Source organism: Rhinolophus hipposideros (assembly GCF_964194185.1).
Source record: "Rhinolophus hipposideros genome assembly, chromosome: 14".
NCBI classification, from domain to species: domain Eukaryota; kingdom Metazoa; phylum Chordata; class Mammalia; order Chiroptera; family Rhinolophidae; genus Rhinolophus; species Rhinolophus hipposideros.
The window spans coordinates 56,684,300-56,709,306 of record NC_138060.1 but is presented as its reverse complement, the minus strand read 5'-3'; the positions used below and the strand labels follow the sequence as shown (position 1 = coordinate 56,709,306).

Here is a 25,007-nt window from a genome sequence, read left to right as displayed (position 1 = left end):
AGCAGGATGAGTGCCTGGCTGCCCTGCTCACTAGACACTGTGCCCAGGGCTCTGTCCAGCACCCTGGTACGAGGCTGCCTTCGATCACCTTCCAGAGACAGGCACTTTCAATTCTTCCAGCACCTGACACGATGACCACGGGTGGCTAACGTGCGGGGAGTGACTGTGCAGCCAGGCTTCTCTGCCCCCACCTTTGACCCTGCAGAGCTAAAAGCAGTGAAAATGGGCCCAAGGAAGAGTCCACTAGTATGAGGAGCAAGCAAGAGAGGGAAGAAGACACAATTCGTGGGCTCACTCAAGTCTTCGCCTGTAAACAAAATGGCCCCAGGTCTTGGGAATGGTAGAAAGGACACAGCCAATAATGGGCATTTACATGACAGAAATTCACAGAGACTATTTATAAATATACTGCAATGTATGCATTTCAGTATAATTTTGTTAACAAATGATAGTGACAAGTTTTCCCTGGTCATGAGAGCCCTTTTCGGTACTAACCACGCCCTCCACCTATTCCATTCCTGTAATTCATCTTCCTTCATTCAACCCCACCAACCACACACGTGCCTGGGTGAGAAGAGATTCCTCCATGTTCCACCTGGCAACCCTCCTGAGTGCACACGTGTGCACATGCACGCACGCACACACGCACACACACACACACACACACACACACTATGTTTTCTCCTATCTCACCACCTCATAAAACGACTTGATCCCCCTCTTTCGAAGGTCAGCACTATGTGTTACTTATCCATTTAATTTGTACAAGCTTAGTGTGTACTGCGGTGCCTCTATTTTTGTTTCACTTGAATTTTAATTAGATAAAGACAATCTTTGGAAGGTGGCAACAGACAAAATGATCTTTGTACTCTACATGTGAGTTTTCAGTTTTGTTTGTACAAAAAAAAGATAAGAAAAGAGAAAAACTTGTTTTTAAATTTAAAGACGTGTCTTTGCATTTTCCGTTATCTAAGGAGCACTTATTTTTAAGCAGCTATATAACACAAGGCATTGGGCTAAGGACTTTGGCCCATTTGAACATGGTACAAGGGCTCTGCCCTTGTGGGACTGATGCAATGATTATGGAAATTATTTTCAACAACTTGTTATCTTGTAGAATTTAAGCCTTGAGTATATCTAAATCTAAATGAGAAAGGTTCTAGGCAATTTAAAACATGCTTAAGGAATTAGGCAAATATTTCTACAGCATTCTGTTTGAGCACTCTTTAAAATTTTCCCTACAATTATCTATCACCTGAAGGCAATTTAATAGAACTTTCACTTGAAAAAGCAAACAGTCCGTTTTTATTTTTTTTGCTTATGATGCTGGTTTTATATTTTTTTTTAACAATTTTTTAAAAGTGAAAATTAAAGTTCCAAGTTTTTTACACAGAAAAACACAAAAAACAAACTGCCACAAAACAGAAAAACAACAATAAAAGAACTTCCTTGCAGGATACTTTTGATTAGAGAGTGAAAAGCTCTGAAAGATATATGTCAGAGAATCACAGAATGCTTGATGCTAATTTTCTAGACAATAAATCCGAGTCCCAAAGCAGTTATGTGATTGACCCAAGGTCACACTTTAGTTGCTAGACAGTGACGGTGACGGCATGGCTCCCAAACACAGGACTGGGTCTCCAACTGCTTTCCTTCCCTAAGAACCACTCAGAAGAAGAAAACCTTCACATATAGTCTCTAACGACGGGGATACCTTCTGAGAAAAGTGTTGTTTGGCGATTTTGTCATCGTGCAAACATCAGAATGACTCACGCAAACCGAGATGGTCCAGCCTGCTCCACATGGGGCTGTGTGGAACCGCTCGGAGGCTACAAGCCTGTGCAGCACGTTACTGTACTGAATACTGTGGGCAATTGTAACACAACAGTATTTATGTTATCTAAACATCCAAACAGAAACGGTCTAGTAAAAATACAGTGTAAGAGATAAAGAACAGATGCCTGTCCAGGGCACTTACCACGAACGGAGCTTGCAGGACAGGACACTGCTCCGCGTGGGTCAGTGAGTGAGTGGTGAGGGGATGTGAAGGCCGAGGACACTGCTGTCACTACTGAGACTTTAGTCATTTACACTCAGGCTGTAATTCATCAAAACATATTTTTCTGTCTTCAATTAGATTAACTTTAGCTTATTATAACTTTTTACTATGCATATGTGTATGTATATACATATATATATATATAACTTTTGACTTTTTGTAATAAGACTCAGCTTAACACACAAACACAATGTACACCTGTACAGAAATATTTTTTCTCTATATCTTTATTATAGCTTTTTTCTACTTAAAAATTTGTTTTTTACATTTTTAATTTCAGGATCACCAGTCTCACTGTCTCCAGCTCCACCTCTTGTCCCTCTGAAAGGTCCCGTGGGCAGTAACACCAGGGAGCTGTCATTACCTAAGAACAATACCTTCTTCTGAAACACCTCCTGAAGGACCTGCCCAGGGCTCTTGAGGAGGTGTCACTCTTTCAGAAGTCCTGGGTGATTCGCTTGGTTTGCTTCTCTTTTTCATCACAGATTTGCTTGGAAGCAGATAATGCACCATGGACATTCCTCTCTACTAACGAAAACCTTTCGCTGTTGGGATCCATGTTTTCAAACATTTTAAGGAGCTTGTTGCGATCTGCAAACGCTTCTGCTAACCCCTTCCCTGTGAATTTCCTTGGGGGTTCTTCTTTTTCTCCTCCTGCACTTTCCTTTTCCCTTGCCTCTCCTTCAGCTATGTGTTCCTGCTCCAGTTCCAACACCCCCTCCTTAGTCAGTTCCTCAGGAACCCCCACTAGGAGCTCCTCAGTGTCATCCCATCCACACCCAGGTTCGAGTTGTTTGCCATCTCAACCACAGCCTTGCTGATTTTTGCGCCCTCCTCATCTTGGCAAACCCTTTGAAGTCATGGCCGAACCTCTTGAGCGTCTTCTTCCAGATGCCATTCACACATTCCTTGGTGACATCACCCCAAATCCAAGCCAGGTTCTTGATGCAGCCATAGATGTTGTAATCCTTCCAGAAGAATTACATCAGTGTCTTCCTCAGTTGCAGCAATAGCCTGGGCAAAGGTCCTCAGATAGCAGGTCTAAAAAATTGCTATAATTCCTTGCTCCTTGGTGGACCACAGAAGTAATGTTTAGAGGGAGAAACACCACTTTGATATTGGGATGAAGATCGCCAATAAAAGGAGGATGTCCGGGAACATCATCAATGATAAGCAAAATCTTGAAAAGTATCTATTATTTTCCAAACAGAACTTCTCCACGTACTTCCGATCTAATGTATCTATCCTAGTACGCCCGTGAAGACAAAGCATTTGGCACAAGCCTGGCAAACAGGAAGTGATCAAGAGATGCAAATCATCATTATTATTGGTTACCACTATGTAAGCAAATAGTGACAGAGCTATGAAGGCAGGAAAAAGGAGAGGTAATAAAAGTGGGGGGGACACGGCAGATGGGGCAGTTTGGAAAGCTTCTCCGCAGACGGGGCACTTGTGCTGAGAACCAAAGAATAGGGAGGAATGGGGAGGGGGCAGAGGGAGCCTCTGTTAAGCATGTGTGACTTGTTCAAGGGTCTGAAATCATCAGTGTGGCTGGTGCAGGGTATACGGAGGCTGGCTGCAGAGAGAGCCAAGAACCGGGTCACAAGTCCTTTATCTAAAGAGCAAAGGGAAGAAAAGGAGCAGCATAACCCAACTGGGACTCAAAGAAAAGACCAGTCAGGCTACTGAGTTGAAAGAAGATGGCAGAGCAGCAGAAGTGGAAGCAAGAGAGCAGTTAGGGCAGCCCAGTGACAAGATGGCAGTGGCTTCGTCCAGGGTGGTGGCAGCAGGGTCAGAGAAGGGATCTGGGATGTACCCAGAGGAAGAATTAGCAGGGCCACTGAAGGCCAGGAAGATATGGAAATGGGGGAAACAATGTCACATTTATCATGACAAATGTGTATGGAGGGAAGAAATCCATTTTGGGCAGTGGACATAACTGGGACAGGAGCCTAGAACGTGGGAGGGGAGGTCAGGGGATGACAGAAACTTGGGAGGTGCCAGTATGTGACTGATACTTACAGCCTTGGGAAGAGAGCATATGGAGCAAAGCAGGCTGGGTGCTCCAACAGAGCGGTACATTACTCTCACTCGAGATGAGAATTACAGGCCTAAAATGACTGTATCTGAGGGTGGAGCTTCGGGAGGATATATTTTTAAAAGCTCTCTGTATGTGGCAGGGTTGACTTAGAAGCTCAGAAGAAGAGGAGGAAAACCTGTTGAAAGAGGTTGGAAGGATTGTCCAGAGACAGGAGGGAAATCCAGGAGAAAGTGAGGCGAGCGTCCAGAAGAGAGCAGTCGTGGTGTCGACCCTGCTCCAGGGGCACGTAGGACGAGGGGACAGAGGAGCCTCAGGTATGGCCACGTGGGTAAGGTGGAGTCCAGCCTGCACCTCCACCAATAACACCCTGCTACCAGATGTTCTGTGTCCTCGTCCTTATCCCGGGCAGAGTCCTACTCTCCTGTGACGAGCTCGGTATGAGTCAACTGTAACACTTTGGCTCCTACAAATGCTTGTGACACCTGAGACTGTGGACACAGTGAATGACCTATGGCGGAAGTGGGGGTATGACCTACACTCGCTCCCTGCACCAGCTTGGCGGGTCACTTCTCCCCAGGCCTCAGATGCCTCATCTGCACAATTATGGGTGGACTAGGTTAACAGTCTTTCATTTTTTGGTATAAATTAAATTTTAGAAACTTCAAGTAATACGGGGAGCTGGCTTACTATGCAGGTTCCCAGATTCCACTCACTCCTCTCACACAAGCAAGGCAGGCCACTCAGTGCAGGATACCAGCCGAAGGCCTCAAAAGCGTCCTGCTTTGACCAAACCCAGTGCAAAGTCCCTAGTTAGTAATGAAAGAAAAACCAATAATCCAGGACATGATTTCACTGCCTGAGCCAGAAAACCTCAGCTGGAATTCAAAGAAATCAAGTTCACAAAAGATTACAGGTACATACCAGGCACTCAATAAATACCTGGCTGATTCATTACAATAAAAGCAAACAACACAATGGTGTCTCAAAACTCTTATTTGCTTCATAACCTTCTCTTCTCAGGAAAGATTGTTCCAGGTAAACTCACAGGGGAAGCGGTCAGCAGGTCACATGCATTGGAGACATGGAGAGACTTTATTTTTTAATCAACGCTGCTTAACTGAAAAGTTACATAGCTTGGCCCCTGGAAAGGAGGAACCAGAAGGGGACAGCCACCTACGTAGCAACAGAGCAACCTTTGGGTCTGGTGTCTGGGGAGTGTTATGTAACTAGCAAGGTCTATAGTCATCTCCACCAGAGATGGGGAAGTGTGACCTACGGACCACAGGATAAAGGCACACGCCACAGGGAAGGAAACCTATCTTGAAAGTAAGCTGTATCAGGCTGAGTTTTACTTGAGACAGTGACCCTGAATGGGAAAAAAGAAATGAATTTTGAACATGTTGTACATGTATTTTATAAATAAATAAGCTACTGACATATTCTGAAACCGAGGGTTTGTTTTTCGGGTTTTTTTTTCTTCATTTTTACCAAATGAGTTTTATTTTTAAACTAGAATTTTTTTCCTCATTTAGCTACGTGGAGAGAGTGGTTAAGATATGGAGTCAAACCAGACAATGTAGGTTTGAAACTCAGCACCCACCTTGCTAGCTGTGTGACTTTAGGCAGGCTTCTTAACTTCCTGAGCCTCAGTGTGTCCTCATCTGTAGAATGGGGATAGGAAAACTATTTAAATCAGAGGTCACTGTCAAAATTAAACAAGAGACATGTAAAGCATTAAAGACAGTGCAGTGCCGGGCACAAAGTAAGCACTAAATGCTGACTATTGTTGGATCCTCTGATCCTAAATGTCCCATCTTTATGGGTACATTTGCTTTGTGAGTCCTTTTCATTTTCTGTGTGTTTCAGACTCACCAGGAGTCAAAAAAATCTACCTGGAAGTAGAAGTACTGAAAATGTTCTGCAAAGATCATTCTATCACCTGGTAAAGGTAGACACCCAAAGCTTTCTTGCCTCTTCTCAATGAACCAGGTGAGAGCCAGATTTAAAAGGCAAAGTGTCGTTTCTCCATTCTGGGGGTAGGAAAGGAAGCTGAATGTCATCTTTGCTCTGATTTGTGTGTAAACAGTGTAGATGACCCTCTCATCCAGTGGTCTTTACCTGGAGGTTTATCAGAACCCTCTGGGCACCCCTGGCTCCCATTCCCACCCACAATAGAGAACCACTGCCCTAGTAGATGCAGAAAATAAATCTAACCACAAACAAGGGGTTATATTGTTTTCTCACAACTGACTTCACACACCAGTAAGTCACAGTGCTGTCACTCACAGCATCTCCTGGGTTACATGTAAACAAACGAAACCCCCCAAAGACACGATGCACAGAGCAGGGCTCCTAACCTGTACCTTCCACCAGCCCCTCAAGCAGTTTGGCAAGGCTCACAGGCCCCTCCTCAGAAGAAAGAGGTGAAGACATAAAATGCAGAGGACTACCAGAGAAATCAACTGTGTTATAACACAGTCACCAAAACTTGAAAAAAGTCTGATATAAGTACTTCTTTATCAATGCATTAAATAACAGGATCTATCAGCACATCTAATAATGGATGTGGTTTCAAAGCGATGATGAGTAAAGGTGATATTTCAAAGCCTCTGCTTCTACCATAGGCTGACATGAAGATATCCATGATTTCTATTGGTGACAAAGCCACAGGTCCTAATACCACGGTGCTTTGTTTTCTACGTTCATAATTAAAGGAAATTCTGCATTTCAGTTAGAAGTTAATGAAAATAAAAATATACTTCTTTTTTCCTTTTATAAGTTCATAGGACCCCTCATTTTTCTCTACAGACCCTGTGGGGGTGGGTCCCAGAACCTCCGTTGGAAAGCCCTGCTCTAGAGGGTGATATATTTAAGTTAAGAGTTAATACCTGATCATTCATTTCATCACTATTTAACAAACACCTACTTGGCTCTAAGCACAAATACCAAGGAGGAAAGTACAGAATTAAGGTAAGATTGGACGCCGCCGTGCTTTAAGAACTTTCAAAATCTCTGCTCAATGTTTATTCCGGTTCTTCCCGTTTTATTATAAATTGTGTTAGCCACTGCCAAATCCACCAGGATTTTCTCTCTCTCTTAAATAGATATAACTAAGAGCAAAACAAACAAACAAAATGAGATGCAATGTCTCTTCAAGTCTACTGTTCAGAAAATTTTAGAAGCTGTAGATCAGTGCTAGGGAATACATACCCGTGAGTCCTCCACACTTCCAATTCCTCGATAACAACTGCCCAAACTGTAGACATTTTACAGGGATAAAATGAGGCAATTCATATAAAAGTTCTCTGAAAATAGTGAAATACTGCTCATGAACGATGTTCCAATTACACTGTGAACCTTAAGTGATTAATCTTGTATGAGAAGGGACCCAGGAGCCTCCTGGGGCAGAAATGGCCATGACGGGTCCTGCAGAATCATCAGGAAGAGTAAGTTAACACACAGAAATTTCCAGAAGAATAATTCTGTTGTGAATTTGACTGTGAAGCAGTCTAAAGGAACCAAATATGGAACCTAGCAAAGGTAGACACCCAAAGCTTTCTTGCCTCTTCTCAACCAGCCAGGTGAGAGCCAGATTTAAAAGGCAAAGTAACCAAGGAGGTTACTCCGGACACAGTTTTCCACACAATACATGTCCTTGGCAGTACAGATACTATGAGTAAACAAAAGTCACTTGCAAAAAGCTTCCTGTATGCTTCGAGACACACCAGAAATTCTGAAGCTTCGACTTGAAACTTAGCACAAATCTAACACTCTTCATATCTGCCTTGGTGTGGATTATGCTATTTTCATTCCTATTGAAACATTATCTGCAGTGTTCACAAAGAGACTGTAGGGTTTGTGTTAGGTATAAAAACACAGGCCAATTTAAACAAAATTCCTTTCTTATTAATACCTACTAGGGACAATGTGAAAACAGCCTCAGATACACTCTAAAGGAGAAACCTGTAATTCTGGCTTGTTTATTATAAAAGCTTTCACAAATTCAAGACAATTAGAGATCAGTCTATAGAGAAAACAATTACAGAAAAGTTTACAGACGCATGAGAAGCTGGTTTTAAGTCAAGTTATCTCCAAGCAGAAGTAAGACTGCTGTACTTTTCTTTGAAGGTGACACAATGACACACAGATATGTAAATGATGTCACTTTGGAAGTGACATCACTAATTTAGACCATCCCCAAGTTAACTTGAATTTAAAGCCAGGGGTTTCAAAACAAAAGAGAACTGGTATGTCCTACAATCTCACCATACTGCCATGAATTTCAAAAGAGTGAAATTTTTCTACAAAGGTATATCTTGAATAAACACCAGAAACATCATTAGTATGAATTTTTTTAAGTATCACATTTTTTTTCAAGCCTGAAAAATCAGGTTTCATGACCTTGTCGTCAACCATCTCCTAGTGTATTGCTCACCCTACCAGGTATCAGCTCTGCAGCTCTCTGGCATATCTGGCTTGCCACTGCAGGGGCATTCTGACTCTCCTAATAACCAGCTTAGTGGGCTTTCACATGGAAATCATCAGCCTTGGTATATATGTCTTGCTATGTCACCTTAATACTGAGCAGCCAAGATGTTCCCAATACCTTTCGTTTAAATGCAGACAAACTCCTTCCCAATAAGAGTTTTTGAAGACTCACATGGTACTTTTGGTATGGAGGGAAAATGGAAACATTTTCAAATTCTTCTGTACAGTTAGGAGAAAGTCGGTTCAAATGGAAATTCGCAGTTGTTCCTCACTACTCTAAAATTTCTAATCAGAATACTTAAAATCCAGGCCTTTTATGTGGCTAAATCCTACAGCCATGTTTCCTTGAGCATCTTCCATGGATGGCAGGTCACAAGCCGTGGTAACTAGTACATGACCTCATTTGAGGCCATGGCTAAGAAGGACTGGTCGACACAGTGCTATCACCCCACCAAAGGAGAACTACTTACGGAAGTACTTCAAGGTCTCTTCAATTTGCTCGGTTGTGAGGTCAATGTTGGCATCTGGAGAAAGGAGGGGTGTGTGGAGCCAGTCGTCGTGGTCATAACCGTAGATGGTATCAGCTCTTAACTTATAATGGGGCAGCTGCTCCTCCAGCAGGCTAATGATCTCAACTTCCGGAAGATCGGTGCTGTTGCACACGTCTAGAGAGAAGATGATGGAGAAATAAGAGCCCAGATCTGGTTATGTCCTGGCTGCTGCAGGTTAACTAACCTTGTGACCTACAGCAAGTATGTCTGACTATTTACCCACAGCCTGGAGAGACCAGACAAGATCATATCAAGGGCCTTTTCTCATCTAATTCTACTCTCAGAATTTAGAATTATGCATGCTTACTGCCAAGATCTACCTGAAACTTCTTACTGTTTAGCTGCCCACTTTTTGCAAAGTAACGCCAAAATTCTTGTGTCTTCACCATCTGGGCTAAGTCTTTCTTTCCAAACCATTCTCTGGCCATTTTCACAATCATTTGAGCCAAACCAGTTATAATTTCACCGATATGCCTAACTTCTTTCTGCCACCCTTTTACCATTTAAGCCATCCCCTCTGAGTAGGATTTTGCTTTAATTTAATTCATTCATTTATCTGTTCGCCCACCTCCATTTCCATCCTTCCTTTTTTCCTTCTTTCCTTCCACCCACCCATTCATCCATCCATCCATCCATCCATGCACCATCCATCCATCCATGTACCATCCATCCATCCATCCATCCAAATACATCCTGAGTACCAGAGACACAGGAGACTCAACAATGATACAACAGCCATGGCCCTGCCCTTGCAAAGCTTGTATTCTCATGGGACTTCCAACCAACCATTAAACCAACAGGTGCCCCTCCATCAAGGCATAGCTTGAATACCACTTCTCCCGACATACTGGTGTTTTGGGCACTCCAAGCAGAATTCATCTGTCTTCCCACTTCTACATAGTCAGCCCTCCATATCTGCTCATTCAAACAACCATGGATGGAAAATATTTTGGGGAAAAAAGTTATGCTATTGCTGACGTGTACTCTGCAGTTATGATGGCTGCATCTGTACTGAATAGGTACAGACCTTTCCTTGTTATTATTCCTTAAACAATACAGTATAACAACTATTTCTATAGCATTTACATTGTATTAGGCATTATAAGTAGTCTAGAGATGATAAAAATATACAGGAGGATATGTGCAGGTTCCACACAAATACGACACCATAATATATAAGGGACTTGAGTATCCTCAGATTTCGGTATCCACGGAACCAATTCAAGGTCCTGGAACAACCCCCCGTGGATACCAAGGGATGACAGTATTCACATAGCCTTTTGCCAGAACTTCTATTACCGCAGTTATGAAGTTCTCTCTTCTAGTGTTTTAGTACCTGCCTACCTGTGAGATATAAAACATCTCCCATCACCACATCATCCTGCTCAGCACCTCACATCACCACAGTCCATACACGGTGGTCCTTAAGTCCAGCACCCACGCCCTTCACATTTCAAGCCCAGAGACTGTGCCCAGGGGCCGCACCACAGTCCCTATGACAGTGATCCAATCTATACAAAGCACATTAAAGCAGGCATTTAATTCAATTGTAAACAAGGCAACAGGGCAAAGGGACCCAGGACAAGAACCAATTGTACACCACTTCTCTACCCCCAAGAAGGATGAATTAAATAAATGCTAATGGGAGAGTGTTGATTATCTGACAACTAATTCTGACATCAGCCACTACGTCCGCCCATTTCACAGAAAGCATTTGAGGCCTGACGGTAAACAGCTCTGTGAGTAGCCATGCTTTTGTCAACCCCAAAATTCCAAGGTGCCAGTTGTGCACACAGCTGGACTAAAGAGGAGTCAATTCGGTCTTTTGTTCTAGGAATGAGCCTTCAGTGAGAAAAACTAATCCAAAGATAAGAATACGATGGGGGTCAGTTCTTCAGAAGGTTTTCACTCCAAGTTCCCACCTTGAAGCAGGAAACAAAGGTGGAGGACGGAGCTTGTGAATCAGTCTCCCATCCTTCTCCAAAGTGTTAAGACAGGGCGGAGGAGAAAAACACCCTCAAGATAAATAAAACCCAACAGCACAGAGAAATAAAGAGGAGGTGCTGGCAAGAGATCAACATTATGAGGTGTTTCTAAAAGGTGGAATTTGACATCAAATTAAAGACCCTGTCCTAAGCACACACAGAGGAAATGATGGGTACAAAGGCTGGGGTTAATCCCAGGGTCCTCCACGCTGGAGCAGAGGGGGAGGGGGTACGCAGCCGCCAGAGGGAGCAGGTAGGGCCTGGGCAGGAATTTGTTGAAGAACCAAAGCAGGCACTGCAGGGAGGACCAGTCCCTTTGCTCCTCTCTCTGCTTGAACCCAGGCAAAGAAGGCAGCTGGGCAGTGACTGCAGGGCTGCTCACACTCAGGTAGAAAGTGGAGACAGCTGTGCCAGAAGAACAGCTATGCAGAGACTTACCAAAATCCCTGTCTCCTTCATGTGCAATAAGAAGGCCACAGAGCAGGCAGAAAATATAAGGACTCCCACGTAAAGAGAATGTTCAGTGACCAGTAGTCTCCCTCTGGGCAGGAGCCCACTGCAGGCGCCTGTGGGCGGCCCCTCCTACTCGTACCAGCCCACACCACCCCTTCTCACTCAATTCCACACGCAAAGCTTCATGGCAGAACATTATGATCAGGGAAGTCGGCGTGGTTTTTCAAGTGCTAAGGAAAGAGTTTAAGTAGAAAGTGAAGACATTCTGAATTTTCCTTGGAGCTCGAGGGGCGCTACCCTCAAGACAGAAGATACCTCCTATTTTTTCTCATCTCCCAATAACAACCACCGCCATCCAAAAGGTTCAAGATGGGCCCATAATCAAGCAAATACATCTTCCTCTCACAATCAAGTGAAAGTAAGTTCCCACAAAGCTCATCACTTACAGTTCTGAAATGGCTGCCATCTGACTGAGGGGACATGGGGTCAAGGAGAAGTGATGCCTAATTGGCAGCAGCCCGCCACTAAACAGATCTGCTCCACAAAAGACAGCGCCAGCCTGTCCTAGGCGAACAGGCAGGGGACCAACACACTCCCGCATGTGGCGCCCACACATCAGGCTGGAAGCTTCCGGTGTCACTGCTGTTTGGTAGTGGGGAAGGCAATGGTGTCAAAACCAAAAAAAAAAAACGAAAAAAAGAAATCCCTTCTAAGAATAACAAGTCACTTGTGAGCACCCTGGCAGCAACTCAAACGCTGAGGCCTGACCTGTCCTTCCACGTTTCCAGGGCTGAAGGTCAGCCTATTTACAGTGCGGGTCCTTGTGCCCAAGAGATATCGTTTTCTTTAAAGCATAGGATGACCAGGGAGATAACGTATCAAAAGGTGAGGTTGTATCAAAATGCCTTTTGTAAAACTCTGTAAATTTGATTTTTCCATAACGTGACCAGTCACGTGAACACCGGCAAGTTTTCCTCTGCTTGGGAGGTCCAGAAAATGAGGGCAAAGGAGAGGAGTATAAGGTCTGCCCAGGGAGCTCTCCTTGACCTTGGCGGCAGGGCCAGAGGCCCTGGGGATTTCGTGTGGAAAGGGACACCACAAATCGCTCATGGAGAAGACACATCCGAGGCCTGAGGTTGGGTAAACATAATACGAGAGCCTTCAAAAATTCCCCAGGAATGCTTTCCCCACGTCAAGCACCAGGCCAGGTAGCTTCAGAGCATGCTCTGACCCTCCCAACAGCGTGAGGCACAGAAGATATTTGCTTTCTTAGAGTAGATGAGGAAGCTGAGATTCACAGGGACTGTGGAATATCTTGCTGGTCAAGGTCATGCAGCTAAATAAGTAGCAGATCCTGTGTGAGAAACCTCAGCTGTCCGACTGAAGTCTGTCTTCCCTCTGCCGTCTGCTGCCCATCTCCCAGGCGGGCACGCAACAAAAGTTGGGGAATTCCCAGGACATTCTGACTGAGAAGTTTCTGTTTTAAACAGGTAGAAGATTTCATAAGTACATTAGAGACGTTCAATTACACACACTGAGAAGGATGGTCCCTTCTAGTGCACAGGAAGCAGAGCCAAGAAATGAAGTAACTTGTCTGCAGAACCACAAAGGATAAGGCCTGAGAGGAAGAGGCCTGCCCCCGTTCCTCAAGCTGATGGCACATATAGAAAGACACTGTTGGCCCTGCCGGGAGGCAAGGAGTCCTTTATGGTCTTCACACTCATCATTTCTCCACGCTCCAACGCACGTTATTAAGAAGCTATAAGAAATGTGTTCTCAGATAAGTCTCCAATGAGGGGCATTAGCCGCCTGATTGAACCCAGACCCCAACAGGTCCACGGCTTCTGGCAGATCTGCAGCAACAGCCCAGAACCCGCTGACCTCCAGGGGCCCTCAGCCTGTCCAACATCCAAAGACCAGGCTCCCGCAGACAGTCAGGGTGGACTTACTCTCGGCATCTCCCCATTCCCCACTTACTCCAACAGCGCCATGGTTGGGGGCTAGCCACAATGCTGCTGGTCCCATCTGTGGAAAGATGCTTTTTAAATCACAGTCTTGCCCTGCTTTAAAAACCTCCCAGTTCTCTATAAAGTGTTTCATCATTCAGCCCACACCTTTCTAGGCCAGAAGCCCTTGGGACAGAGGTCTCCCAATATCCAATTTCTGCTTCGCCCTTTTGGTAATGTAACCTCCAAGGTGTAGCTGGGCACACGGCCACACAGCTAAAAACTACATTTCCCTTCTTCCCTTGCAGTAAGATATGTCCATATGCCTGGTTAACAGGATATAAGCAGAACCTCCAAGTCATGCCTTTTCCAACTGTGGAATTACGGAGACGGGCAGCTGTTGGAGCCATCTTCAACCGCACAAGAAAAGGCAACACCCGGGAGATGACCTAGCAACCCTGGGTGCCTGGGACAACCTGGTGGGATAGTATTCCTGGGCCACCTTCCACTTGGCCTATTAAGAGAAAAATAAATGTCTACCTTATGAAATCCACTATTGTTTGGTCTCTGTTAAAGCAGCCAAGTCAATATTCAACGAGCCTTTCTTATCAAGCTCGGCCTCCACTATTTTCTCCAATACCTCTTCCGTTAGGCCACCACAACTTCTCACCATTCTCCAAACATATTTTTGCAGAAATCTGGGTTTTAACACCATCTGGTCTAGCTGCCTAGAATGCCCTTCACTGCTTAGCAAACTTCCTTTCAAAATATCACTCAAATGTCACTCTGTATTTCAAGCTTCCCTTGCCCTCTGACCTCTGGCTATGTATTTAGTACATGGCTTATTTCACTACCGTGTCCTAAGTGTTCTCTACCGTCTCTTCTCCACTAACTGAGAGGCCCAGAGAAAGTGCTCTGAATTACCCACCTTTATATCCAGCTAGGCAACAGTAAGTGTCAGTGAGTGTTGCATGAATAATGGAACAAAGGAAGAATCAGCAATGGGTGCAGGTCTAGTCTGTTAACCCCCTGCCCACCTAGGAGGGACGAAGGTCGGCCTTCAGCAGGGGAGAGGTAGAGCTATCTAGTGTCAAGGACTTTTTGGTCCCTTCTCAGTGTCACCCTAGGCCTTTGTCCAGCATGGAGGCAAGTTCCACAGGAAAGTGAAAATTCCCTTAACCACTTAGCAAACACCAGTCTGATCCAATGCCCACCATTCTCACGGCACCACTTTGCAAACAGAACACAATGGATCTCTTCACCTCTTGAGAGCTGTAACAATTCCTAGGTTTTCTCCAAGGCATAAGGTTTGGAGTGGGTCCTGCTCCCGAGGACGAGAGCTTCATTTAGGGCTGCGTGGGGGGAGCGAGAGGGTGCTCGAGCCTGCTCAGGGTCCGGAAGGTCTGGGGCTGTAGGTGCAGCTGTGGCCATCTCCGCCTGAGTTGAGTTAGCATCCATATTCCCAGACAGGGGCTAGAAGGAGGCCCTTCCATCTAAGAATTTGCACTGATGTACAGGTGACATGCCAGCTTTATGGAACCTGCCAGTGCCCAAGGTGATGCTTACATTTTACAGCAGAAATGGTAGCCCTCAATTAGTGTCCCTCTAAAAATCAGAGTTTCATATCCAAATAGAGATTTCTGGCCTCTGGAAAGAAGTAGGCACATCTAGGACCACTCAGTTACAAGCTCTGAGCAGTGGCCATCCCCTGGATGGGGTGGGGATAGCTCCACTGGGGTTTCTGGGCCTGCTGCCTGCACGCTGCAGCTGGAGGGCTCTGGGCCCAGGAGAGCAGAGAACTGCACGGCTGGCAAGGGGTCAGAGTTTACAGAAACGCTGTCTCAGAGGACGGTGTCCTAAAACACCCAGGTGCCAGGAGATTCCGGGAAAAACAGTAGGGGAGAGGGAAGAATCACAAAGGGAGCGAGACCAGTGCTGGACAAAGAGGAAAAGTTAGGGAGAGAAACCTCTGGCAAAATGCAGAGGAAGAGAGCGGAACAGAGGACACAGAGGCAAGGGGGAAGGAAAGAGGAAAATCGGGGAAGACAGAATGTCAGGCAAGCCAGCATCACGGCCGCCACCTGCTGGCAGGTGCGAGGCCCTGCGTACTGCACGAGCACTGTTGGAAGAGTTGGGAGAAGGGGACCCAGCTTTACCCACTTGCCCCAGTAAGTCACATCTTCGTCTGTCTGGGACTCAGATTCTTCGTCTGTAGAACAACGTGGTCTGGTTGCAGAAAAGCTCTCTTCCTACCCTAAATGTCTCTCAGCGGCCAGGCCAAGGGCTGTGTCTGTGGGCAGCTGCCACTCACAGCACATCTTGCTCCAGAGACGCCCCACGGCCCGAGAGGTGCCAACGTCTTCTGAGAGGCCAGGGATCCGTAATTTTACATGAGATTCTCTGATTTTTAAATGTACGCTAATTTCAATTTTTTTAAAAAACATCTGAAGGCCAAATTAAACACGTGTGCCTGCAGTGTGCACACTGGGATTTCCCATCCTGGTATCTCCCTCTGGGCCTTGGGAGAATGTTCTAGACTATATTAAAGGTGACAATGAAAGAACAACAAAAGGAACCTTAACTCCTCAAAAACTGGCCAGATTCCAAAAGCCAGCCTTTCTTCTATTTTTTCCTCCCTGTCCCAACCCGACCCCACTTCTTTACCCAGCAAGTTTCCACCTGGCAACAAGGGCGGTGGGTGACGAGCAAGACCCCAGGTCTGTGCTCAAGGAAGTTCTGGCTGGAGGTGGCGATGGCAAACCCACAGCAAGGTTTTAAAGACTTCACAAGACAAGACCCTTCTCCTACTTGGCAAACCATTCTGTACAGACTTGGAAGCAATTCCTTTTGGGAGAAATTATCAGATAAAAGGGCACAGACTGAAAGACTCACACATAGACCATACTCATGCTGGAGACACACGTGATGCTTTGTAACTGGTGCCTGACAGACGGCCTTCTAGAAAATTCCGCCTTGTCACAAGGTCACATAATTTAGGGCCTGACCTACGCATCATCAAGGAACTCAGGGTCAGTAAGTACTCTACACCCCAAAAGTTGTGATTTCACAAACTGCAAGGGACGGTTAGAGGTAAAAATCACTGGCTCATCCACCTCATTTAATGGAAGAGGACACTACTCGGAGAGGGTAAGGAGGTGGCCAAATGTCACACGGCGGCCAGCAACAGACTCAGGACTGGTGCACAGCCCAGCGTGCAGCCTGCCACATGAGGGGCCTCAGGGAGTAGCTGTGCTACCCTGGATTCTGACACCTTCTCCGCTGTTTACCCAGCACCCTGCATGGTGACCAGTAAATGCTCAATAAATGTTTGCTGAATGATGTAACGCACTTGAATCTATTCCTGCATTTCATGACTCCCACAAACCAGCAGGGCAAGCATTTTACAATCGAGGAAACCAAGGTCCCAAAGATTATGTGAGGAACCCAGGTCACTCCACTAGTAAGTGGTTGAGACGGACCCCACACCTGCCCACTTGCTCCCAAACCCCTAGGGAAGGAACCCCTAGGGAAGGAACACTAATTTGTAGGCACTTCAGCAGAACGGCGGACCCTCTCCAGGATGGTGCATGGGGGCGATGGTGCCATCGGGCAGGCACCAGCACACTGCAAACCCTGGCTTCTGTAAGAGGCATCTTTCAATGGCTCCTGAAGCTCTACCCAGATCTCCTGAATCTATGCAGGGGCGACTCAGGAACTGGCTTTTGTATCCAGTCTTCCAAGGGGTACTTGCACACCAACATTTGAGAGTTGACCATTAGCCCCCTGAGATTTTAATTAACTAAATTTGCTTTTGTAATAAAAAATCAGTAAGGCTTATGGCTCAACATTGAACCAATATGAAAGGGCGAGGTGGTCTCCCCGCCAACTCCCCTCCCACACCTCCGCCCTCTCCCTACTTCCACACAAGACTTCTCAGACTCCTCAGAGCTGGTTTGAGCTCACAGCTGAGCCAGCCCTCTTCCAACCCTTCCACTTACAGAAAGGGAAACTGAGGCCCTGCAAGGTTCAGGACCTGGGTGAGGTCTCACAGGTAGGCACTGGCAGGACTAGACCTCAGGACTCCCTCCCGTCCCATGTCCATACCTTGGGCTCAGTTCCTCATGTACCACCACCCAGCTCACATTCCAGCCCCAAAGGGATAAGCTCAGTCTCTTTTCTCTCATTTTCTGCCTTGCCCCTGCCCCATCTCTGGGCCAGGGACCCATCATTTGCTGTAAGAATTAAATGGGGGTGGGGGTAGGGGATGAGGGGGGTATCCAGGAAAAGGAAGGCAAGCAGAGAAACCCCCATGGAACAGGAAAGAAAAGGCCAACAAAACTACATCTCAGAGACAGAAACAAAAACTGACACTGGGGAGTTCTCTGCCATGGCTGTGGCCATAATTGCCACCAGAAGTGACTCTTCCTAAAAAGAAGGATAAATAATTACACTGATTCAATTCCACGGAGACTGTGTCAGGTTCTGAGCTATCCCTTAATCACACACGAACATCAGTTCCAAAGATACATACCCCGACAAGTTCCAATCATACATACCCTGACGAGTTCCAATCATATGTACCCCGACAGGAGCACTGGAGTGCAGACGGCCACACCGCTCAACGGACCTGTTTTCTGAACAGTCTCCGAGGTGAGGCTAAAGTGCAAGCTTGTGCAACGGAATGTGGCAGAGTGCACCCGGACTCGCCAGTGTGTTGTGCAATACGAGAGGGCAAGAAGAGGCGGGACAAAGCAAAGAAGGAAAGATCTTGCTCTGGAGGGCCCCAAATGCCAAAACCAAACTCAGCATCTTTCAGAAATAGTGACTCCCACTGGCTTTGTACAGAAATTCACCAAAGCAGATGGTATTACATTACAGGTTAGATGGATTCTAATACTAAGACATGCAGCTAGAACTGGACAGGTATTTTGTTTTATTTTAAAAGTATCATGTAATGGGTGTAAATCCAGCCCAGAGCTGCACCTCCAGAAAAATGCTCAAAAAATGGGAAGTGTTACTGTTCATTTGAATTTTTCTTATCTTAGAAAGATACACAGAAAATATACTTTGGTTTTCCAACTTTCTTGATAATTTCTATTTAAAGTGTGTATGCTATATCTTATAATTATTAAATTACCAGGGGGAATTTAATAATTATGCATAATAATAATAATAATAGTTTTAATAAATAGTTCTAATAATAGTTTTAATAGAATTTAATAATTATGCATAATAATCACAATAGTTTTACATAAAACTAGCCATTGTCAGTATGACTGTAATTGAAATGCTCACAGCTGAATTAAGTGTTTAGACAGATGGAGCTGCTGTCAATTGGAACCACACTTGCCGTAAACAGTGTGACAGCATGTTTGGAGAACCAAAACTTGGTCATGACCCTCAAACCAGCAATCTCCCACATGGGATGAAATCTAAGAAAGGAATCCCATGAGCATGTTTATAGTGCCTCTGATAAAGTTAAAAACATGTCTAACCAGGTTCCTGAAAAAGTTAAACACAGAATTACCTTATGGATCCAGCAATCCCACTTCGGGGTATGTATCCAAAAGAAATAAATGCAGGGACTTGAACAAATATTTGTATTCCCCTGCATCAGTCACCACAGCCAAAGGTAGAAGCAACCAAAGTGTCCAATAATGGATGAATGGATAACAAAATATAGAATGTACATATAATGCAATGGTATTCAGCCCTAAAAAAAGGAAGGCAATTCTGACACATGCTACAACATTCGGACACATGCTACAACATGGATGAACCTAAGTGAAATAACCCAGTCAGAAAAGGACAAACACTGTATGATTCTTCTTATATGAGCTTCCTAGAATAGCCAGATTCATAGAGACAGAAAATAGAATGGTGGTTGCCAGGGCCTGGAGAGAGGAGGGAATGGGGAGTTAGTGTTTAAAGGATACATTGCTTCAGTTGGAGAAGATGAAAAAGTTCTGGAGATGGATGGAGGTGATATTTGCACATCAATGGGAATGGACTTAATGTCACAGAACTGTACACTTAAAACGGTTAAAATGGTAAATTTTATGTTATGTATATTTTACCACAATTTTTTAAAAGAAGTAAAAGATGGTCACTGCATTAGGGATTTCCTTTCATCTCTCAGACTGGGGGACTTGGGCACTTCGGGAGCAAGAAACGAAGATATATATTGGAGTAAACGTTTCAGAATATTCAGAGGAATCAAACACACCGTCAGGACAGTGGCTAATGCCAGGAGGGAAGAGAGCAGAGCTCAGGAAGGGCTTCTCAGGAAGGCCTGAGCTGAACAATGATGTCCTGGTTTGCCCAAGACAGTGTCAGTTCATGCCTGTCGTTCCAGTGTAATTTTTAATATTAGCCTTTGTTACTCTCAAATGCATCCCTTCTGGGAAACAGTTTCGCCGATCCTCAATAGGTTAAACACAAAATCACCATATGACCTTGCAAATGTACTCCTGGGTTTATACCCAAAAGGACTGAAAGCAGGTGTCCAAATAAAAATTTGTACACAAATGTTCATTGCAACACTAGTCATAGTAGCCAAATGCGGAAACAACCCAAATGCTCATCAATGGATGGATAAAGAAAATGTGGTCTATCCATACCATGGAATATTATTCAGCCATAAAAAGGAATGGACCACTGACACATGCTATCACATCAATGAACACAGAAAATGTCATGCTAAGTGAAAGAAGGCACACAACAGACCACATTGTGTATGATTCCATTTATGTGAAATGACCAGAATAGGCAAATCTATAGAGATAGAAAGTAGATTTGTGGTTGCCAGGATCTAAGAGGAGGGAGGAATGGGGAATGAGTACTGAAAGGTACGGAGTCTTCTTTTGGTGTGATGAAAATGGTCAGGAACTAGATAATGATGATGTTTGCACGCATCTTAATATACTAAATGCCACTGATCTATACTTTTAAATGGTTAAATGATAAATGTTATGAATGTTTTGACACAATAAAAACAAGGGTCCCTGATGAAAATCCGCAATGTGATAGCACTACACACTCACTGTAATAAAAAAGACAAGCAATACCCCGAGTCGGGGAGGATGTGAAGCAACAGGGCCCCTTACACAGTGCTGGTGGGAACGGAAAATGGTCAGCCAGTCTGACAGCAGTGCAACTCTGTAAATTTACTGAAAAAGAAAAAAAAAAGTCATGGACTTGTACACTTACAAGAAGTGAATTTTATGGTATGTAAATTATACCTCAATAAAGCTATTTTTTAAAAAATCTTAGACAATGATCACTGTAGCTTTGGTTATTAAACATAAGTGGGGCTCCTGAGTATGAATAAATTATTTCTGCACATTTCTGTAGGTTAACGCTATCTTCGATGCATTTTTGAAAAGATGCGCATTGCATTGCCAAATACAACCTTCATGTTTAGATAAAAGGCAGTACTTAAGTAAATCATTATCAAATGAATGGAAGATGATAAAGCCACAACAATCATTTGTTCATTTCTGGGGAAGCGTCATTTGGGCAGAAATGGGAATGAGGGAACAGTATTCCAATAACAAATCGGAAGAAAGGCCCAATTTGGCAGCTGGTGTGGCTCCGGTGGGGGAGGAAGAACAGTGAAGCTGAAGGAAGAGAGGGCTACACTTCCGGGAGCTGCAGCGGCTCTGAGCCCCTTGCCCCTGCAGGTCGCACAGCCTTCCCTCTCTTCCCCCTGCCGAGGGTGTGAGCCTCCTGCCCCAGGGAGCAGACCCTGGTGCTATTTCACATTTGCTCCCAGGGCACATAAGGGTTTTTGTTAGCGTCCTGGTTACAAAGTCACGTAGCACCTATTAGTTTTAGTGTCCAGTTTTACAGAATACACAAGTTTTTCAAGACCCAATGTACTGTGGTACAGCAAGAATGCCTGTGTAAAGTGTAATTTTTATGTGGTCAAATCGACCCATCATCCTCTTTGTATTCTTGCCTTCCAATCACGCTGAGGAGGGCCTTCGCTATCTTAAAGAGTATTGAAATATCCAGCCATATTTACTCTGGCATTTTTATGTCTGCATCCTTGACGCCGTATCTTTGAACCATCTGGATTTTACTGGGTTTGAAAGAGTTACGTGGGAATCCAGCTGTACTTTTTATAAGAACAAACAACAGCGATAATAATGCAAACATTTAATGGAGTGCTACCTCCACCAAGCATTGACACCCATGGACTCATTTAATCCTCCCGAAGATTGGAGCCCTAGAGTGGAGAATCTTACCATCCCTATTTTACAGAAGGAGAAGCTAAGGTGCAGAGAGGCTGAATAACTGGACCCCTTCTACGCAGCTAGAAGGCAGTAGACCTGGTTTTGTAACTCAGTCTAGACCCAGCGACCACAGCCCTCGCCACCACCCACGCTGCCTCTGGTCCTCAGAGCCTGGTCTCTCTGATTTTTTCCTCATGACTCTCCTTTCTTTCAATTTTCCTCCTATTCCCAACTTCCACTCTTGAGTACATGGCACATAGCGAAAGCTTCACTTTTTGACCCATTCTGAGACTGTGTTCAAGTAGGAGCATTAGGGTCATGTCAAATGTGACTGATCTTCTGTCACGCCTCCTGGTGGCTCCACTTTCTTGAGGTGTCACTGCTTGGCTGTCTTTGGTTTTGTAGAACATGTGCCACCAGATTCCTTTTTCTTCTAGTGATTTAAGACAGAGCTTCTCCAAACAGTGCTGGGAACAGAGGGTGCCAGGCAGTGTCCTCAGCGGTCTCCCGCTGTGAGCTGCCATCACCATTTAGTCCCTGTGCTATGCAGATAACATTGTTTTCTTGTGTGGGTCAGATGTGAAAAACTGAGAAAACACTGATTTTAAAGGTCCATGTCAGATCTTTCATTGCCGTCAAGGAGGTGTGGAACACACTGCTAGTAAGTTCCCAGTATTCAAACTCCTCCACTTTCCTTCATCTCACCCATCTCTCTCCCAGCTCTTGGGTTTTATGGCTCCCATCCAGGGGCTTAAATTCTGTTTCCTGTTTTCAAATTATTGATTTTACACCTGCACGTGCTTTCTATTTTCCAAAAACACTTATGCCCAACGTTTATACTTAGATTCTCTAAGGCTTTGGACCCACATCCTTCCCCCATCCTCTCCTTTCCCCAAAGTGAGCTCTGACTAGGGAACAATGGAAGGCAGTTAGCACGAAGGGGTAAATTCTGAGATAAAGAGTTAAGGGCTGAATCAGGAAAACTTTATTACTAGAACCAAGTTTTGAGAAATCATAATGCCTGCGGTGCCTCCCTCATTCCGTGCAGTCAACTGCCTTACTGCTAATCGAAATTATTTCCTCCCCAGGAAATTCTGTTTATACACGAACAATGGTTACTTTTCCAAAACATCAAATGAGATCATCTGGATATTAAAAGATGCCAAATACATTCCCCCACCAGCCCCACATTACTGCAGCCTGACATAAATAGTCAAACAAAAGAGATAAAAGAAATAAAACCTGAAACGATTCCATGTTACGTGAGCCAGGTTTCAAACGAACACAGATGTAAATTCAAAATGTAGAAAATTACAAAGGACACCCTCCTACAAAGACGAACACAAATGAAGAAATATAAAGCTATAGAAAAGGGGAAAATGTTAGTTATCTCATCAGGCGACGTAGTTAAGAGACACAAGTGTCAGGAGCGATGAAAGCGTCTCTTAGGTGAACACCTAAATAGCACCACCGTCACTTGAGAAGATCCCTTGCTCTCATCTCCAAGGCAAGGCTGAGCCTTTCAGAGCCAAAAAAACAAAAACAAAAACAAAACAAAACAAAAAACACAAGGCCAGCAGAAACCAAGAGGTGACTTTTTGAAAGCTTATTAAAAATGCTGCCAGAGTCGGGGAGATGGGAGAAGGTTAGGGTGTGGCAGCTAAAGAGTCTGGAGTTTCTTTTGGGGGTGAAGAAAATGTTCCAAAATTGATTGTGGGGATGATTGCATAACCTGGTGAACATACTGAAAACCACCAAATTATACACTTTATATGGGTGAATTACATGGTATGGGAATTGTATCTCAATGAAGTGGTCACACACACACACACACACACAACACAACCACAAGGAACTGTAAAAGCAGGGTCTCTGAGCACACCTACTTCCTGGCCAAACCTCTGGAAAATAGAAACACTGTTCATGAAAGAAAACGCAGACTCTACCAGAATGGGAAATTGCCTTCCATGTCAACTGTTTGGAAAGCCAAACGAGCTTCTAATACCTTTTCCAGACATTGCTACTGAAAATGGGTTAAGTACAATGAGACTTCATGCTTACAAACACTAAGGTTGGACTGCCTATGGAATTCAATGATACAGGACAACTGTTTTCAGCTTAACAATGCTGAGTGGGTGGGATAGTATTGGACTCACCAACAGCCCTTTGATTTTTTTTTTTGTCTCCCCAACTCAAAAGGGATAGTTCTCTCTTATTGTTAAGTTGATGTCCTAACATAGATCAAGCCTTGAAGATCTAGGCCAGGAGTCCACAAACTATACAGCCCAGAGTGAAATACAGTCTCTGCCTGTTTTCATAAATAAAAATTTCATTGGAACATAACTAGACCCATTCGCAAGGCACTGTCTATGGATGCTTTCAGCTATAACGGCAGAGATGAAGAATTGTGACACAGATCAGGGGACCCACAAACCTAAACTATTTACTCTCTGGTCCTTTATGGAAGAGTCTGCCAAGCCCTGCTCCAGACCGTAAATAAAAGCCCATGTCCTTCCTCCCCACCCCCCTACACCCAACCCAATTCTCCAGTCCAGCAGAGCTAGGAGAATAAGTGGAGGGCTTGGAGGTCACTGACACCATGGGCTTTCCTAAAAACCGCCTATGTGCCTCGGCCACTCAAGTCTGCTCCTGTTACCTGAGGATCTTCTAAAATCCAGGCTGTTCACCTTGTTCACAATTCTTCCTTCACCCCTCACCCTGCCTATGGTTCACCGTGAACAAATCATCATCTCGTAACTCTGTGACTTTGAGCCGGGCCACCGGACTTGCTTTGGCCAGTGAAATGTGAGTGGACATAACTCATGGCATGTCCAGACAGAGGCTCTGAATGTCCCTGTGTGGTTGAGTTTGTCCTTTTGAGCTCCCGTCCTCTGTCAGGAGAAGGGTACGGCCTCTAGACAGCCACTGCCCCTATAGTCTAAATCCTCCAATGAGAGACAAGGGGAGCAGACCTGAATTGAAAGCCAGGTGATCCTCAGGTGACCTACAACCGTGAGCAGGGAATAAATGCTGCAGTAGCCACTATGGATGTGGGAGCTGTTTGTTACCTAGCATTTTACAGCAAAACCTGACTAATACACACCCAATTTAAAATCATGTAAACTACAACCGATAGCTAGAACAATAAAGTTTGTCACAGAAGAATAAAGTTCGTCACAGAAGTGAAATTGCACCACCATCAGGATCTCCTAAGAAACAGTCTCAGCAAGAAAGACGTGACCACATT

The 25,007-nt window shown here is 44.7% G+C and overlaps 1 protein-coding gene across 8 annotated transcripts in view; it reads right to left on the bottom strand.

The window, feature by feature from the left end:
• TRAK1 (trafficking kinesin protein 1) overlaps positions 1-25,007 on the bottom strand; it is a gene marked incomplete at its 5' end in the record, with an annotated part of 168,484 nt that overhangs the window by 71,180 nt on the left and 72,297 nt on the right. For 7 of the 8 annotated variants that reach the window (XM_081073106.1, XM_081073101.1, XM_081073094.1 and 4 more), the window contains one exon: positions 9,059-9,253. Coding sequence is in view for 4 of the 8 variants with exons in the window: in XM_081073095.1 (XP_080929221.1) it covers positions 9,059-9,253 (195 nt within the window). Of the gene's footprint in view, positions 1-5,700; positions 5,743-9,058; positions 9,254-25,007 lie in introns of those variants that run through there. The other variant, XM_081073102.1, reaches the window with a different exon arrangement.